The sequence below is a fragment of the Notechis scutatus genome, chromosome 6 (assembly GCF_049901735.1).
Source record: "Notechis scutatus isolate UNSWTSFEM ecotype Mainland chromosome 6, rNotScu1.2, whole genome shotgun sequence".
Classification (NCBI taxonomy): Eukaryota; Metazoa; Chordata; class Lepidosauria; order Squamata; family Elapidae; genus Notechis; species Notechis scutatus.
In genome coordinates this window covers 79,808,831-79,827,656 of record NC_142014.1, presented here as the reverse complement: position 1 = coordinate 79,827,656, position 18,826 = coordinate 79,808,831, and the positions used below count along the sequence as shown (strand labels likewise).

Sequence of the window (18,826 nt, the reverse complement as noted above, 5' to 3'; positions counted from 1 at the left end):
GAGTTGAAGTCCCCCCGTCTCTGAGTTCTTGAGATAGCTGGGGAATTCTGGGAGTTGAAGTCCCCCCGTCTCTGAGTTCTTCAGGTAGCTGGGGAATTCTGGGAGTTGAAGTCCCCCGTCTCCGAGTTCTTGAGGTAGCTGGGAATTCTGGGAGTTGAAGTCCCCCGTCTCTGAGTTCTTGAGGTAGCTGGGGAATTCTGGGAGTTGAAGTCCCCCCGTCTCCGAGTTCTTGAGGTAGCTGGGGAATTCTGGGAGTTGAAGTCCCCCCATCTCCGAGTTCTTGAGTTAGCTGGGGAATTCTGGGAGTTGAAGTCCCCGTCTCTGAGTTCTTGAGGTAGCTGGGGAATTCTGGGAGTTGAAGTCCCCCCGTCTCCGAGTTCTTGAGGTAGCTGGGGAATTCTGGGAGTTGAAGTCCCCCTGTCTCTGAGTTCTTGAGGTAGCTGGGGAATTCTGGGAGTTGAAGTCCCCCGTCTCCGAGTTCTTGAGGTAGCTGGGGAATTCTGGGAGTTGAAGTCCCCCCGTCTCTGAGTTCTTCAGGTAGCTGGGGAATTCTGGGAGTTGAAGTCCCCCCGTCTCCGAGTTCTTGAGGTAGCTGGGGAATTCTGGGAGTTGAAGTCCCCCCGTCTCTGAGTTCTTGAGGTAGTTGGGGAATTCTGGGAGTTGAAGTCCCCCCGTCTCTGAGTTCTTCAGGTAGCTGGGGAATTCTGGGAGTTGAAGTCCTCCCCGTCTCTGAGTTCTTCAGGTATCTGGGGAATTCTGGGAGTTGAAGTCCCCCCGTCTCTGAGTTCTTCAGGTAGCTGGGGAATTCTGGGAGTTGAAGTCCCCCCGTCTCTGAGTTCTTGAGGTAGCTGGGGAATTCTGGGAGTTGAAGTCCCCCCGTCTCTGAGTTCTCGAGGTAGCTGGGGAATTCTGGGAGTTGAAGTCCCCTGCCTCTGAGTTCTCGAGGTAGCTGGGGAATTCTGGGAGTTGAAGTCCCCCCGTCTCTGAGTTCTTGAGGTAGCTGGGAATTCTGGGAGTTGAAGTCCCCCGTCTCTGAGTTCTTGAGGTAGCTGGGGAATTATGGGAGTTGAAGTCCCCCCGTCTCCGAGTTCTTGAGGTAGCTGGGGAATTCTGGGAGTTGAAGTCCCCCGTCTCTGAGTTCTTGAGGTAGCTGGGGAATTCTGGGAGTTGAAGTCCCCGTCTCTGAGTTCTTGAGGTAGCTGGGGAATTCTGGGAGTTGAAGTCCCCCCTGTCTGAGTTCTTGAATTAACTGGGGAATTCTGGGAGTTGAAGTACCCCCGTCTCTGAGTTCTTGAGGTAGCTGGGGAATTCTGGGAGTTGAAGTCCCCCGTCTCTGAGTTCTTGAGGTAGCTGGGGAATTCTGGGAGTTGAAGTCCCCCCGTCTCTGAGTTCTTGAGGTAGCTGGGGAATTCTGGGAGTTGAAGTCCCCGTCTCCGAGTTCTTGAGGTAGCTGGGGAATTCTGGGAGTTGAAGTCCCCCCGTCTCTGAGTTCTTGAGGTAGCTGGGGAATTCTGGGAGTTGAAGTCCCCCCGTCTCCGAGTTCTTGAGATAGCTGGGGAATTCTGGGAGTTGAAGTCCCCCCCGTCTCCGAGTTCTTGAGGTAGCTGGGGAATTCTGGGAGTTGAAGTACCCCGTCTCTGAGTTCTTGAGGTAGCTGGGGAATTCTGGGAGTTGAAGTCCCCCTGTCTGAGTTCTTGAGTTAGCTGGGGAATTCTGGGAGTTGAAGTACCCCCCGTCTCTGAGTTCTTGAGGTAGCTGGGGAATTCTGGGAGTTGAAGTACCCCCCGTCTCTGAGTTCTTGAGGTAGCTGGGGAATTCTGGGAGTTGAAGTCCCCCGTCTCCGAGTTCTTGAGGTAGCTGGGGAATTCTGGGAGTTGAAGTCCCCCCGTCTCTGAGTTCTTGAGGTAGCTGGGGAATTCTGGGAGTTGAAGTCCCCCCCGTCTCCGAGTTCTTGAGATAGCTGGGGAATTCTGGGAGTTGAAGTCCCCCCCGTCTCCGAGTTCTTGAGGTAGCTGGGGAATTCTGGGAGTTGAAGTACCCCGTCTCTGAGTTCTTGAGGTAGCTGGGGAATTCTGGGAGTTGAAGTCCCCCTGTCTGAGTTCTTGAGTTAGCTGGGAATTCTGGGAGTTGAAGTACCCCCCGTCTCTGAGTTCTTGAGGTAGCTGGGGAATTCTGGGAGTTGAAGTACCCCCCGTCTCAGAGTTCTTGAGGTAGCTGGGGAATTCTGGGAGTTGAAGTCCCCCCGTCTCCGAGTTCTTGAGGTAGCTGGGGAATTCTGGGAGTTGAAGTCCCCCCGTCTCTGAGTTCTTGAGGTAGCTGGGGAATTCTGGGAGTTGAAGTCCCCCCGTCTCCAAGTTCTTGAGGTAGCTGGGGAATTCTGGGAGTTGAAGTACCCCCCCGTCTCCGAGTTCTTGAGGTAGCTGGGGAATTCTGGGAGTTGAAGTCCCCCCGTCTCCGAGTTCTTGAGGTAGCTGGGGAATTCTGGGAGTTGAAGTCCCCCCGTCTCCGAGTTCTTGAGGTAGCTGGGGAATGCTGGGAGTTGAAGTCCCCCCGTCTCCGAGTTCTTGAGGTAGCTGGGAATTCTGGGAGTTGAAGTCCCCCCGTCTCCGAGTTCTTGAGGTAGCTGGGGAATTCTGGGAGTTGAAGTCCCCCCGTCTCCGAGTTCTTCAGGTAGCTGGGGAATTCTGGGAGTTGAAGTCCCCCCGTCTCCGAGTTCTTCAGGTACCTGGGGAATTCTGGGAGTTGAAGTCCACCCACGTTCAAGTTGCCAAGGTTGGAGACCATGGCCATAAGGAACTGACATGAAATACCCCTCCAACCTCCCCTCTATTTAATGAACCTGGATAGTTATTCCATAGCTGATAGGCACCAGAGGGACAGTAAAAGAAACTGGGAAATTAAGCATCTTCCACGTTGTTTTCTTCTAATTCTTTCTCTTCTGTCTTCTGATGTTTCAAACTAAGGAAGTGTTTCTCAAACTTAGCCACTTTAAGGTGGGTGGACTTCAATTCCCAGCATCCCCCCAGCCAGCGGGCTTTAAGACCTATGGACTTCAATTCCCAGCATCCCCCAGCCAGCGGGCTTTAAGACCTATGGACTTCAATTCCCAGAATCCCCCAGCCAGCGGGCTTTAAGACCTATGGACTTCAATTCCCAGCACCCCCCAGCCAGCGGGCTTTAAGACCTATGGACTTCAATTCCCAGAATTCCCCCAGAGCCAGTAGTAAGCTAGCTGACGACCACACCAATTTAAAAATGGCTGAGTTGCCTGGGGAATTCTGGGAGTTGAAGTCCATCCATCTTAAAAGTTACCAGGTTGGAAAACACTGTTGTAGGGACAAAAGTCTTACACCCATGAGGATTTATTTAATCACTGGAGGATTTCAAGAAGAGATTGGGCAGCCACTTGTCTGAAACGGTATAGGGTCTCCTGCTAGAGCAAGGGGGTAGGACTAGATGACCTCCAAGGTCCCTTCCAACTTGGTTACTCAATTTTCAATCTTCTTTCAGCTTAAGACTTCCAGGTTTTTCAATTCCTCTTCCCCTAATTTGGGCACAACAGCGACTGGTGTCAATCCACGAGAGAGAAACCTGGGTGGTCTTATTATGTCTTTCAAGCAGGGAGTCTGGATTGTAAAACCCACCTCCTCAAAATGTTCCCGAATGTTAACTCCCAATGGAACAACTTGCCCTCCAGAAGTTGTGAATTCTCCAACTGGAAGTTTTTAAGAAGAGATTGGACAACCATTTGTCTGAAGTGGTGTAAGTTTTCCTGCCTAGGCAGGGGGTTGAGCCAGAAGACCTCCAAGGTCCCTTCCAACTCTATTATTCTGTTATTCCTTTTCCTTCCTTCCTTCCTTCCTTCCTTCCTTCCTTCCTTCCTTCCTTCCTTCCTTCCTTCCTTCTTCTTTCCTTCTTTCCTTCCTTCTTTCCTCCCTCCTTCCCTTCCTCCCTTCCCTCCTTCCTTCCTTTCTCCTCCTTCCCTCCCTCCTTCCCTTCCTTCCTTTTCTCCCTCCCTTCCTTCCTTCTCCATCACTGGGAGTTTTAAAGTAGAGATTGGACATCCGTTTGTCTGAAATGGCATAGGGTTTCCTGCCTAAGCAGGGGGTTGGACTAGAAGACCTCCAAGGTCCCTTCCAACTCTGTTATTCTGCTATTCTTCCTTCCTTCCTTCCTTCCTCCCTCCCTCCCTCCTTTCCTTCCTTTCCTTTCCTCCCTCCCTCCTTTCCTTCCTTTCCTCCCTCCCTCCCTTCTTTCCCTCCTTCTTTCCTTTCCTCCCTTCCTCCTTCCCTTCATTCCTTCCTTCCTTTCATCCCTCCCTCCCTTCTCCATCACTGGAGGTTTTTAAGAACAGACTGGACCACCATTTGTCTGAAGTTGTGTAGGGTTTACCTGCCTAAGCAGGGGGTTGGGCTAGAAGACCTCCGAGGTCCCTTCCAACTCTATGATTCTATTCTACCATCCATGACCTGCTGGGGGCCCCACAGCCAGCAACGCTAAGATTAAAATGTTCTTTCGTGCTCCTGACTAACCATTATTGTATTTATTAAATTTTTATCCCACCTTTATTACTTGATAAGGGATTCAAGATACCAAACAAGACACGTTTTCACGGGCAAATGTATGCCAACCCCCAGCACAAACCTCCTTTCCCCAACTTATGTTATAGCTTAGTTCATTCTACAATCGCTCAGGTGCCTTCTGAAATTACATACCATGGTGAGAAAACACACACACACTTCCGTCTTCTTCTCCTCTTCTTCTTTTTTTCTGGATGTAAGAACTCCTTACTCGGCGCTCTGCTTTCTGCCTGGGAATTTTATAAGAGGAGTGGAAACGGCCACAGCTGTAAAGAGGCCCCAATTTAAGAGCACAGCGCTCTTTTGCGAGAAGCGTTTGGCTGCAGTCACCCGACAGGCTACATCGGGCTTACAAGGGGTTGGAGAATTTAGGGGGTTCCTTGAGATGTGGGAACCCAGCTATCGCTTTTTTTGTTGGGTTTTTTAAAATGTCATTATGGTGTGTTTTTTTTTTAAAAAAAAATCTTACTAATATTTTTTTAATTGTTTAATGTGTGGTTAGTTAGCTAGCACTGATGATGTTCCCTAGTTTGGTAATGAGATGCCTATAAGGAAACCACTAAGCTCAGAGATCAAGGACCCCATTGTCCTCCTCCTCCTCCTCCTCCTCCTCCTCCTCCTCCTCCTCCTCCTCCTCCTTCTTCTTCTTCTTCTTCTTCTTCTTCCTCCTCCTCCTCCTCCCTCCTCCTCCTCCTCCTCCTCCTCCTCCTCCTCCTCCTCCCACAAACCCCATTCCCTTGTAGCACTGATGATGTTCCCTAGTTGGGTCATGAAACGTCTACAAGGAAACAAACAAGCTCAGAGAACACCAAGGACCCCACAGTCTTCCTCTTCCTCTTCTTCCTCCTCCTCTTCTTCTTCCTCCTCCTCCTTGCAAACCCCACTTCCTAGCACTGATGATGTTCCCTAGTTGGGTCATGAAAGGTCTGCAAGGAAACCCACCAAGTCCAGAGATCCTCCCTGTGTTATTAGCTGCCTCAAATCCCATTTGTGAGATGTGTGATCATCTCAATCAATTGAATTAAAAAAACACACACCCAACACAATAAAATTGTCAATTGTGTTGTCAGCTGGGTTATTCTTTATTCAGTTTTCTCTGGTTGATTGGCTGGAGCTACCACATGTGATGTCGCCATTGTGGTTTGCCTGGTTCATTTTAGTGCCCTCGGAATCAAAGACCACGATCCTCATCAAGGCTTGTAGGATTGAGTTGTAGGCATCGCTTCTCAGAAGTCCTGTCTGCGGTTGGCTTCACACATGATGTGTAATCCATGGTTTGGTTCATCCTAGTTTTGTGAAGGAAGAAGAATTCGGCTGAGTTTTCTCAATGAGCCAGAAAGCCATAAATATGGTTTGTGAACTATGGTTGCTTGAGGCACACAGCCCCCTGAGGTGAAGCCAACCAGGTTAGATTAAGGTTTAGTGGACAGTGTGAACCAGGCCTGCCTCTGGTGTGAGAAAATGAGATAAATAGGATCTCATGTGGACCTGGCAGTGTTCACCCAACATGCTTAACCAGGTTAATGGCAGACTTAGCATTTCCACAATCGGCTAAACCTGGTTAGTTTTAGCTTTGGGTTTGTGACTAGGTGGGTTGTGAGATATCTGGCATGTTGGGGTAGTTTACGGTTTAGGGGACTCCCAGAATTCCTCAGCTGGCTGGCTGGGGAATTCTGGGACTTGAAGTCCACCAGTCTTAAAGTGCCAAAGTTGGACACCTGGGTTTAATGTATTGTGTGAAGCTGGAAAATGACTTAGTTAAATGGGTTAAGTATGTTGTTACTTAACATTGTTTACTGGAAGTTGCTCCCACTGATTTCTAATTTGTTGACGGAAGAATCCAGCGAAATACTTGAGTGTGATTTAATTAAGTGGAACACATTTTCTTCTCCTTAGTTGTTCCTCAAATAATTACAACAAGCCAGGGCAGAAAAAAGAAAGTGTGGAAATAGTTGTGTATCTCCTTACTTGAGTCTCCTTTGTGAGAATGGGTGGCTGTATAAATTTGATAGAGAGAGAGAGAGAGAGAGAGAGAGAGAGAGAGAGAGAGGGGAGAGAGAGAGAGATGATATAGAAAGATTGATGATATAGATAGATAGATAGATAGATAGATAGATAGATAGATAGATAGACAGATAGACAGATAGATGATTGATAGATGATATAGAGAGATGATTGGTATATAGTCAGATGATTGTTAATGATTGATAGATGATACATAGATGATAGGTAGATAGATAATGATGGATGATAGACAGACAGACAGACAGCAATAGCAATAGCATTTAGTTTTATATACAGTTTCACTGTGCCATCATGGCAAAGAGAGAGAGGGAGGGAGGATAGAGAAATGATAGATATAGATAGAATGATAGATGATATAGATGATAGATAGAAGGATGGAAGGAAGGAAGGAAAGAATTGATGGATGATAGAGAAAGATATGATATAGATAAAGATAGATATCTATAGATAAATATTGATAGCAGATGACAGAGATAGATGATAGCTAGATAGCTAGACAGCTTGATAGATGATAGATAAATATGATAGCTAGCTAGATGATAACTAAATAGATGATAGATAGATAGATAGATAGATATAGCTAGATGACAGCTAAATAGAAGATAGATGATGATAGATAGATATTGGCTAGATGGAAATAAGGAGGAATTAAGTCAGAACAGTTACTTATCAGTTAAACAGCTTGTCAGTTGTAGCTGTGGGTGCTCCTTTGTTGGAGGGATTCAAGAAAAGTTGGGACAACGAACCTGGATGATGTAAGGTCTCCTACTTTGAGCAGGGGGTTGGACTACAAGGCCCCCAAGGTCCCTTGCAGCCCCATGGATTCTATGGTTCCACGATCTTGCAGGTTTAACCTGCCTACAGTCCGCTCCTGTTGTCAAGCTCTTCACATAATCAAAACACAAGTCTCAAAGTTGGATTCGCACGACCCATTTCCCCACCACGTTATCCAATTAACCCACATTCTAGATTCCAGTAAGAGACGGAACCACAATACTATCCTGAGGTTGCCGAACTGCGTGCAAGAAAACCGAAGCCTCATTTAAAGCGATTTTGACTCTTCTGCACGAGGCCCGGCCAAAAAATTGTCTGCGGAAATCTGGAATTTAAAGGTCGGGACCTCAAAACTTACAATTTACGTTTTGGAAAACGGGAGTTTTTCTCATAAATTCAGGGAATGTTTTGGGGTTTGTTTGTTTTTTTTGAGCAGGGAGTGTAAATTAGGAGAAAGCTGGAATGCTCATGTTGGAAGAATTATCCTTCTGGGTTCAGTTCCAAGTGGGGGAAAAGACACTGGAAACATGGAGGCTTCTTTGGAAAGTTGGTTTAATGGTGGACAGGACCGCGTGCCGAAGTGAGAAGGACAACCACGTGCTTCAAGATGTTGGGTGAAGGAAAAGAAAGCCCAAGATGCTGAGAGACCCTTAGTTATCTACCAGTGGTGGCTAACCTTTTGGTGCTCCTGTGCCAAAAATTATGTGTGCACTTCTGCGCCAGCACCCAGAAGGCAACGCGCGAAGGTCGTACATTCGGGCCTTGCCGAGTTTGGCCACCCAAACTCAGCTGCCAACATCCAGCGGTCCTCTAGAGCAGTGATCCCCAACCTTTTTACGCCGCGCCGGTACCGCATCAGCTGGGCGCCGCCCGGTGCGGCATCAACTGGGCGCCGCCATCTTTTTGGCGAAAAAGTGCTTCCGGTGACCTCACGGAAGCACTTTTTCATCAAAAAGATGAGCGGCGCTGCCTCGTGAGCTTTTCGGTAGAAATGGCTTTCTACCCGGAAAAGCTCACCGAGCGCTGCGCCGCCATCTTTTTGATGAAAAAGTGCTTCCGTGAGCTTTCTACCCGGAAAAGCTCACCGGAAGCACTTTTTATCAAAAAGATGGCGGCGCCCAGCAACCAGCGGCCCGGTAAGACTTGTTCCTCGGACCGGTACCAGTCCACGGACCGGCGGTTGGGGACCCCTGCTCTAGAGGGCAGCAAAATCTTTTTTTTTGCTTCTCTCTTGGATGCCATCTAGTGACTGCCTAATTCATTTTTGCAGCCTGGATCTAATCCACCTCGCACAGGTAGCCTTGGACTTGCAAGAGTTCATTTAGCGGCCGTTCGAAGTTAACAACGGCACTGAAAAAGGTGACTTATGACTGTTGTTCACAGTTCACAGACCTAAGGCTGGAAGGAACCTTGGAGGACTTCTAGTCCAACCCGCTCCTTGAGCAGGAAAGTCTGTATCAGTGACGGCGAACCTTTTTGTTGTGGCGTGCCGAAAGCGCGCACGCGGGCACCAACACCCGCAATGCAATGGGCCCTCTCCCCTGCGCATGTGCGCACAAGACCCCTTCCCCCACCCCCTTATCAGCACTGCACATGCGTGCGCCTCCCAGATGATTTTTGGCCTATTTGAGGCTTTCTTTTTGCCCTTATGGAGGCTCGAGGGAAGCCTCTGCAGCCTCGGGAGGCCGAAAAACAGGCCCGTTTTGGCACTTCCGGTATTTCCGGAAGGCCTATTTTTTTAAATATTGGAACGACCCATCAGTGCGGGTGGGAGAATACTAGGCCTCGACGTACAGCCACCACGGAGCCCAACATTTCTTGTTGCTCAATGAGACAGTTGTTAAGTGAGGTGGGTTGTTTGCCCCATTTTTACCTGGTTGTTTACAGTAGTTGAGGGAACGGCTTCGGTTGTTAAGTGAGGGACACTATGCTCCAGCGAGTCTGTCTTTCCCAGTTGTGTTTGATGGTCAGAAGACCACCAAAGGGGATTACCTGACCCCCCTGGGACACTGCAACCATCATAAATACGAGTCATTTGCCAAGTGGCTGCCTTGTCCATGTGGGTGGGAGGATTCTTGGAGGTTCTAGGCTGCGGTTTAAAGGGTAAGCCGTGTATATACAGGGACTAATCCCCCCTCCTTTCCAGCACTGATGCTGTTACCTAGTTGGGTCATGAAACGTCTGCAAGATAATCACCCAGCTCAGAGAGCACAATGGACTCTACAGTAGTTTTCCTCCTCCTCCTCCTCCTCCTCCTCCTCCTCCTCCTCCTCCTCTCTCCTCCCTCCTCCTCCTCCTCCCTCCTCCTCCTCCTCCTCCTCCTCCTCCTCTCCTCCTCCTCCTCCTCTCTCCACAAACCCCATTCCCTTTTAGCACTGATGATGTTTCCTGGCTGGGTTCATGAAATGTCTGCAAGATAACCACCATGCTCAGAGAGCACCGAGGACCCCACAGCCCTCCCTCTCCTCTCTTCTTCCTTCCTCTTTCTCCTTCCTTCCTTCCTTCCTTCCTTCCTTCCTTCCTTCCTTCCTTCCTTCCTTCCTTCCTTCCTTCCTTCCTTCCTTCCTTCCTTCCTTCCTTCCTTCCTTCCTTCCTTCCTTCCTTCCTCACTTCCTTCCACAAACCCCACTCCCTTCTAACACTAATGATATTCCCTGGTTGGGTCATGAAATGTTTGCAAAAACCCACCAAGCTCAGAGAACACCAAAACCCCCACAGTCTCCTCCTCCTCCTCCTCCTCCTCCTTCTCCTTCTCCCTCTCCCTCTCCTCTCCTCCTCCTCCTCCTCCTCCTCCCCTCCTCCCCCACAAACCCCCACAAACCCCACTCCCTTCTAGCACTGAGGATGTAACCTAGCTGGGTCAAGAAACATCTGCAAGAAAACCACCAAGCTCAGAGAGCACCAAGGACCCTATAATTCAGAATTCATACGGTGCTTGTGGCAACCAAGCCAATGCTGTGGAAGAAAGAAAGAAAGAAAGAAAGAAAGAAAGAAAGAAAGAAAGAAGAAAGAAAGAAGGAAGGAAAGAAAGAAAGAAAGAAAGAAAGAAAGAAAGAAAGAAAGAAAGAAAGAAAGAAAGAAAGAAAGAAAGAAAGAAAGAAAGAAAGAAAGAAAGAAAGAATTAGAAACTCAAGAGAATTTGCTTTAATTTGGGACCTGCATCACGTGTAAAGCAAGGAACGTTTTTCTCCTTAACATTTTTTAAAAAGTCTCCTAAGTTCCACTTAGCCAAAGTTCTTCGGTGGTGAAGCTTGAGAAGAAGCAGGATGAGAGAGGGAGAGAAAGGAAGGACGAACAAAGCTTCAAAGAGACGGAGAAGAGACGCTCTCTGGCCTAGGACAGCGGAAGATCTGGAGGCTGGGGTGGAGGGCCGCCTTTTTCTTTTCCTCCTGGGCCATTTTCTCCTCAGTCTTCCATCACTTCCTCCTGCCAATCTGGGCCATCAGCTGAGCGTTGGTGGCGGCTTTGGCCCTCAGGTTCTTGGCCTTCGCGATGTGGAATAGGATGTTCATCAGGTTGGTGGGGACGTCCAAGGACAGGGTAAACTTAGCGCGCCGGTCGTTCTTGGCCTGGTTGTGCACCGTCTTTCCTTTGGACTGGGCGAGGGTGACGTAGCGTGTGACGGCCGGGAACGTCCGTTTCTCCTTCTCCGTCCCCAGGTCCTCCAAGGAGTTGGAGTCTTCATTGTCCACCAGTGGGACCACGAAGGTCTTCTTCTCCAGGAACGAGTTCTCCGCAGCCATGAGCTCCTCCTTGGCCTGGGAGAGAGCAGAGCTGAGGAGACAGCTGAAGATGGAGTCGGCGTTGAGGGAGAAGCCCGTCCTGGCGGTGGAGAGAACCAGGAGGAGGAACAGAAGTCTTGAGGAGGATGTCATGGTACCACAGCGCCTGGGACACCAAAGAAGGAGAGAAGGTTTGTGAACATGGGCCCTGAGGAAGATCTTGGCTACATTTCTACAGGAGCTGAGTCTCAACAGGTAGTCCTGGACTTACAACCACCACAGAACCCACCTTTTCAGTTGTTAAGCGAGACGTTTGTGAAGTGAGCTTTGCCCCATTTTACAACCCTTCTGTTGTGGCCCACCAGTGACCAGTGGAGCTGGCGCAGATTCGGACAGCGAGGAGGTTGGGGAGGAACATGGGCCAGTCCTGGAGCCCGGGGAAGGCTCTGAGGAAGGCTCCGCATCGGAGGCAGAGATGGGGCCAGGGCCGTCCGACAGTTAGCTGCCTTTGGAGTCAGAGATCAGTGGGGCAGAAGAACAGCTGGAGCCTGTTTCCAGTGTGCGTATGCACAGAGCTGCCAGAAGAAGGGAACAGCTAAGGAACAAGGGTCGACTCGGGAATAAAGGCACAGGTGGACGGTGGACGGCCCCTCCCACAGGGAATAATGTGATTCCAAATAAAGAATGATCGATCGGTAGGAAAATGGGGTGGGGGATTTTCCTGCAGACTCTTTTTGGGGATTTTCCCAGGGTCTCTGGTCCGCAGGATTTAAAATTATGAGTTTGGGGGTCCCTGAGGTCCAACAGGTTCACAACCCCTGGGCTAAAACTAAATTAAATCAGGTTTGGGAAGCATAATAAAAAGCAGTTCGTCTTCTTAAGCTTTACAGTTAATCCTCAACTTGTAGTCATTTGTTTCATGTCCATTCAAAGTTGCGACGGCACTGAGAAATGGGACTTACGACTGTGGTTCACACTTAACGACCACTGTAGCATCATCCAAATTCAAAAAGTGACCAATTATCATTCGTCACACTTAATGACCATGGAAGCATTGCCAGGGTCTGGAGAGCCAATATTTAAATGGTTAATATTTATGACGGCTGCAGCATCCCGGTTTGTGTGTGTGTGTGTGTGTTTGTGTCTGTGTCCCGCAATCTCTTTTTGAAGCTTCCTGACCAGTCAAATCAACAGGTGTGGGTGTGTGGGGGAAGCCAGATTAGTTTAATGTCAACTCATAAAATATTTCTATGGTCATTTTAAGAGTTGCCAACAGAAAGGGAGGGGGGGCAAAGGGGTTTGAAAGAGCAGTGCAAGCAGCTTGGAAACCAAAAGTGCATTCCATACATAGTTTTTCATAGATAGTAACTAGGTGACTGAAGTTTCTGCCACGCAAACACCTACGACGATTCACTTAACACAGCTGTCCTAAAATGGGGCAAAACTATAGTCTAGAGATACTCTTGACGTTTGCTTTAGATATATATACGTATATTAAGTGTTAATATGATGTTCTTTTTTCTGTGTTTGTTTCTTTTCTTTTCTTCCCTTTTTACTTGAATTAGTTACCTATAAAGATGATATAGCTTTGTTTGTTAACATTAATTAAGAACTGTGAATTAATATAGTTAACATGGAAAACCTGTCAAATTCTAAGTGTACATATGATAGTCTACTGCCAAGATAATGATATTGAAAGTTGCTGATATATTATAGAACCTTTTGACTATTATATAAACTTTTGTAAAGCTTTTTAACGTTTTGTTTTTTGTAAACTTTTTAATATTTTGAACTTTTTTAAAAAAAAAAATTAAAAAATGGGGCAAAACACACTCGACATCTTTCTTATTTAACAACGGAAATGTTGTAAGTGGAGGATCACCGGTATGGATTTTGAAACGGCTGTCCAATTCTGGCATTTCCCCCACCCTGTTCTGTTTGCACACCCGTAGGGCCAATTCTAGACTTTACATTACATTTTAAAAGATCTTTCTTTTGATCTTCTGGGATGGAATATTTTTTCTCCCCCCCTCGCCCCCCCCCACACGCAATAAACTCCCGTGAATCAAACAAGTTGCATTGGTCAGGTATCTGTTCTCATTCCCCCGCTAGGCGTGCAAAATGAAAATAATCCTTGCCGTTCAGATAATGTCTTTAAAACAACAGTATTTTTTTAAAAAGAAAAAGTAAAATAATTCAGCGTAGTGGCAGAGCCTTTTTTCTTTTCTTTAATGGTGTCATTATCACAAGTGGAAAGCTGATAACATCTTTGGGTTGGGGGAAAAAATGTGAAGGAGGAGGAGGAGGCAAGAAGTATAAATGTTCCCAAATGTTCCAGATTAAATAATAATAATAATAATAATAATAATAATAATAATAATAATAATAATAATAATAATAATAATAACAACAATAACAATAAGAACAACAATAACAATAAGAACAACAATAACAATAACAATAAGAACAATAAGAACAACAACAACAATAACAATAACAACAATAATATAACAACAACAGCAATAACAATAATAACAATAGCAACAATAGCAACAATAGCAATAATTCCTTCTTGGAGTATTCAGCTTTTGCAATTATTGGGCGCCATCTTGTGGTGGTTGTCCAGCACTGCAAGTCCATTCAAAATGCCATTCAACAAACACGACCAGCAATCTTTAAGAGACTGGTCCCATCTTTTGCCATTGGCACATTTTATGAAAAGGATTTATTAATAGATCTATCTCTCCATCCATCACCTATCTATGTATCTCTATCCTGTCTATCTATCTCTACCTACCTACCTACCTACCTACCAACCAATTTATCCTCTCTCTATCCATCCATATCTATCATCTACCTACCTACCTTCTATGTATCTATCTATCTATCAATGTATCTATCTATCTATCTATCTATCTATCTATCTATCTATCTATCTATCTATCTATCTATCTATCTATCTATCTATCTATCTATCTATCTATCTATCTATCTATCTATCTATCTATCTATCTATCTACTTACCTACCAACCAACCAATTTATCCTCTCTTTATCCATCCATATCTATCATCTACCTACCAACCTTCTATCTATCTATCTATCTATCTATCTATCTATCTATCTATCTATCTATCTATCTATCTATCTATCTATCTATCTACTCTCCCTCTTTCCATGTATATCTATCTATGTATCTACTTACCTACCTACCAACCAATTTATCCTCACTCTCTATCCATCTATATCTATCATCTACCTACCTATCTTATTTCTCTATCTATCTATCTATCTATATCTATGTATCTATGTCTGTCTGTCTGTCTGTCTGTCTGTCTGTCTGTCTATCTATCATCTATCTATCTATCTATCTATCTATCTATCTATCTATCTATCTATCTATCTACCTACCTACCTACCTACCTACCTACCTACCTACCTACTTACTCTACCTTTTTTCTTTCTATCTATCTATCTATCTATCTATCTATCTATCTATCTATCTATCTATCTATCTATCTATCTATCTATCTATCTACAATAGTCAAAACTCATCTAAGGGACAAATAAAAGCATTTAAGCAAACGGGATTTCATATTTCTGGTCCAAATGATTTTTACTTATTACTCTCTTTTTTAAAACGTCCCCCACTACGGAGTAATGGAGGGGAGTGCGTGAAACCTTTTGAATTTCGTCACTTTGGCTCAATCTAGAGTTCTTTTTCCTGAATTCCCCGTGGATTCCTTATGGATTGACGAATCTCACCCATTTCTTTTGTAATAACCCCCACAGATAATTTTAAGGCTTTTTACATCTTTGCTCTCCTCTCCTTACTCCAGCATAAATTGGGTGTGAAAAACAGAAGGCGTTTGTTAAGAAAAAAGCACTCTCATAAATTCCTTCCTTCTTTCCTCCCTCTTTCCCTCCCTCCTTCCTTCCTTCCTTGTCCCCTTTTCTTCCGTCAATCCATCCATTTTTCTCTCTTTTCCTTCCTCCCTCCCTCTCCCCTTCCTTCCTTTCTCTCTCTCTCCCTCCCTTCCTCCTTCCCTCCTTCCTTCCTTCTTTCCTTCCTTCCTCTCTCCTTCCCTCCTTCCTTCCTCCCTTCCCTATCCCCTTTTCTTCCATCAATCCATTAATTTTCTCTTTTCCTTCCTTCCTTCTCCCTCCCTCCTTCCTCCCTCCCTCCCTCCTTCCTTCCTTGTCCCCCTTTCTTCCATCAATTCATTCTTTTTTCTCTTTTCCTCCCTTCCTCCTCCCTCCCTCCTTCCTCCTTCCCTCCCTCCCTCCCTCCCTTCTTCCTTCCTTCCTTCCTTCCTTCCTTCCTTCCTTCCTTCCTTGTCCCTTTTCTTCCATCCCTCTCCCTCCCTCCTTCCTCCATTCCTTCCTTCTTTCCTCCCTCCCTCCCTCCTTCCTCCCTCCTTCCTTCCTTCCTTGTCCCCCTTTCTTCCATCAATTCATTCTTTTTCTCTTTCCTCCCTTCCTCCTCCCTCCCTCCTCCCTTCCTCCTCCCTCCCTCCTTCCTCCTTCCCTCCCTCCCTCCCTCCCCTCCTTCTTCCTTCCTTCCTTCCTTCCTTCCTTCCTTCCTTCCTTCCTTCCTTCCTTCCTTCCTTGTCCCTTTTCTTCCATCCCTCTCCCTCCCTCCTTCCTCCATTCCTTCCTTCTTTCCTCCCTCCCTCCTCCCTCCCTCCCTCCTTCCTTCCTTCCTTCTTTTCTCCCTCCTTCCTCCCCCCCTCCCTCCCTCCCTCCCTCCCTCCTCCTCCTTCCTTCCTTCCTTCTTTCCTCCCTCCCTCCCGCTTTCACCTATTGGTAAAGATGGCATGTCCTGAAAAAAGAACCCTGAAAAATTGGGAAAAAACAGGTTGTTTTCCCAGGAAAAAAATAATAGAAAAACCTATTTTTCCTGGTTTAATTTTCTCTCTCTCTCTCTCTCTCTCTCTCTCTTTTTTTTGCACTTCCAGGTCTATTTTAGTCAGAAACAAGATTTTTCCATCTTATGGATGTCTTAATAAACCTAGCTTGTGGCTTCACATCTAATAGAAGTTGCTAGCTTTCTTTGACAGTTTGCCCATCCAATTGTGTGAGAAGCATTTGTCTCTTTAATGAATCTTTAATGAACCTTCTACTAATTAATTCCATTTTTTTGCTCAACCTTAGCTGGCAGGGGAATTCTGGGAGTTGAAGCCCACACCTCTTAAAGTTGAGAAACATTGACTTAATTGCTTGGTCTTCTTTTAGCACTCTGTAGAAGCTCAGGAGCACATATAGCAAGGAACCTGTTGAATTCAAATCTCCATCCTGTTTTATGCCAGCCTTTCAAAACATTCTCTTCAACTGCTTTAAAAATAATAATAAACACATGCATGCCTTAAAAATCTGCATATCTTAAGCATGCATATAATTAAAAAATAATAACATGCATGCCTTGAAAATGTGAATATCTTAAATAGCTGTATGCGTATTCTTTTTTTAAAAAACTATAGCATGTACATATCTTAAAATGTTCACATCTTAAATGTGTTACTTAAAATATAACATGTATATGCCTTAACAAATGTGCAGATTTTAAATATATGTATAAAAATAATACCTGTGCATTTTTAAAACAGGTAAAAATAATAACATATGAACATCATAAAATTGTACATTCTATAAATATGTCAATCTAATATTTATTAGTCAAAAACCGATGCATCTTTAAATATGTGTATACTTTAAAAAAATAATAATGTGTGCACACTTTTAAAATGAGCATTTCTTAAACATGTATATGTAGAAAAATAATAACATTTGCTTGCCTTAAAATGTGCATATCTTAATCATATGACATATGCATGTCTTAAAATATGCATCCCTTAAACATGGATATAATTTAAATAAACAAATAACATATGCACCCCATAAAAATGTACACCCTTTAAACATATGTATGCTTCAAAATAATAACATGTGCATAAACCTAGAGAAATTCCTTTAAAATGCACACAATGGACTAGATTCTTAGAATGAATTTAAAGGACTAAAAACATCATAGGGGGAAAATAACAGCAAGAAAATATTATATTGCCCCAAATTATTTCTCATGCTGTTGCAAAGCATCTTAGGTTGTCGAGGTATTTCTGGAGCAAAGTTCTGCTTGCAACTGGTTTGAAACTGGTTTGGAACAGGAAAATCTCCCCATGAAGCCAGTTCAAGGATGCTCCTTCGAATATTTCCTAATCCAAATCTCACCTTCCCTTTGACCCCTCTGCTTTGAATAATCTCTTTGGAAATTAACCATTATCAAAACAGAAGCGATTCAACTAGTCCCCTGTTCCTTTCCAACTTCCCTATTTTGGCCAAAAAAAACCCCAGGATTCCCTCCTCCTTCCTGTCCCTTTTTATTTTTATTTTAATAAACTTTACTGATCTTTTATATCTTTAAAAACCGAACAAAAATATATACATATTATGACATTAACAGTGTGTGACATCTATCTCGTACACTTCTATTTTGTGCTTGTTTACAAATATACACAATTCGTGCAAATGTAAGCTTTTAATCTATTAATTGCTTATCATTAATTCTTCCGTCGTCCATCTGTCTTTATTCAATCCAATCGTACCATTTCCCCCAAATTCTTCCTATCCCTTTTTAAAGCATCTCTTAAACTCTTCTCTGCCTGCGATGTCTCCTTCCGAAAGATTAATGCAACCATAAATATTGCAAACCAAAACCCACTCTGCAAACAGGCAAACAAACCTCTCTCCATCCCTTTGACAACACAACCCTTCCAACCCCGAAAAGGTGAGTTATTCACATCCTCTTGTTTAAAATTTACTTCTGGCTAATTAACTTCTGTCCCCCTGCCTTACCTGCCTGGTAGCTCTGGGATCTGTTTCAGGTAACTATTTCTACTGTTCTTATTTTTTGCAAAGTTCCCAGGTTTTCCTCTGCCTCAGAAAAAACGGGTGAGCCAAAATTCACGTACCTGAAACTGGTTTTCTTTTTCTTTTTTTTTGCAAAGCCAAGGTGCACCTGCTGTCTTGCTTGGGCTTTTAGGTCAAGATTGAAGGCATCCCAGGTGGCCTGATCTCAGCTTGTCTTCTTGTTTCAAGAAACTGGCTTGTGCGTTTCTCTGCTTTCTCCTACTCAGCCTTGGATATATATATATATATATATTTACACACACACACACACATATATATAGATATTTATTTATATAGGGGGGGGGACAGAGAGAGAGAGAGAAAGAGACCGAGAGAGAGGAAATGATATGTTAATGGCTTTATAATGTAAATCCGAAAGAGCTTTGGATAGAAAGATAGGATTCTCCTTGGAATGAGGTAATGTTGGCTAGTACCATCACTGGGCAGAAATGCCACAGAGGTGTGTGTGTGTGTGTGTGTGGAGGGGAATTGTGGTGTTGTTTTTTTTTTTAGGATGGGGAGGGAATTTTATTACAGGATTTATTGCTGGCACTACTCAAACTCGTCTATTTTTTTTTCTCTCCTCTTCCTCCTGCTGGCTTAAGAGTCTTGCAAGGTGTAACCGACAGGGTCAAGAAAAACAAAAGAAAAAAAAATTGGGCAAAGATACACAGGTAGAAAACAGGTACGTGAATATCGGCTCGCCTGCTAAGAAAAGGCACTAGGGAAACCTCTAGGTTTTAAACCCCAACTGTTTTGGTTAGGTAGAATAGCGAGGGAAATTAGATAAGAAAAGGTATGCATTTAATATTACAACAGA

At 44.9% G+C, this 18,826-nt stretch overlaps 1 protein-coding gene across 1 annotated transcript; it reads right to left on the bottom strand.

Annotated features, from left to right (window-relative positions):
- Positions 1-10,541: 10,541 nt before the first annotated feature.
- Positions 10,542-11,261, bottom strand: UCN3 (urocortin 3). The gene has a single exon (XM_026691279.2). It carries the CDS (start codon positions 11,252-11,254, stop codon positions 10,796-10,798), a length of 459 nt encoding a protein of 152 aa, XP_026547064.2. The 5' UTR covers positions 11,255-11,261; the 3' UTR covers positions 10,542-10,795.
- Between the last annotated feature and the right edge of the window lie 7,565 nt (positions 11,262-18,826).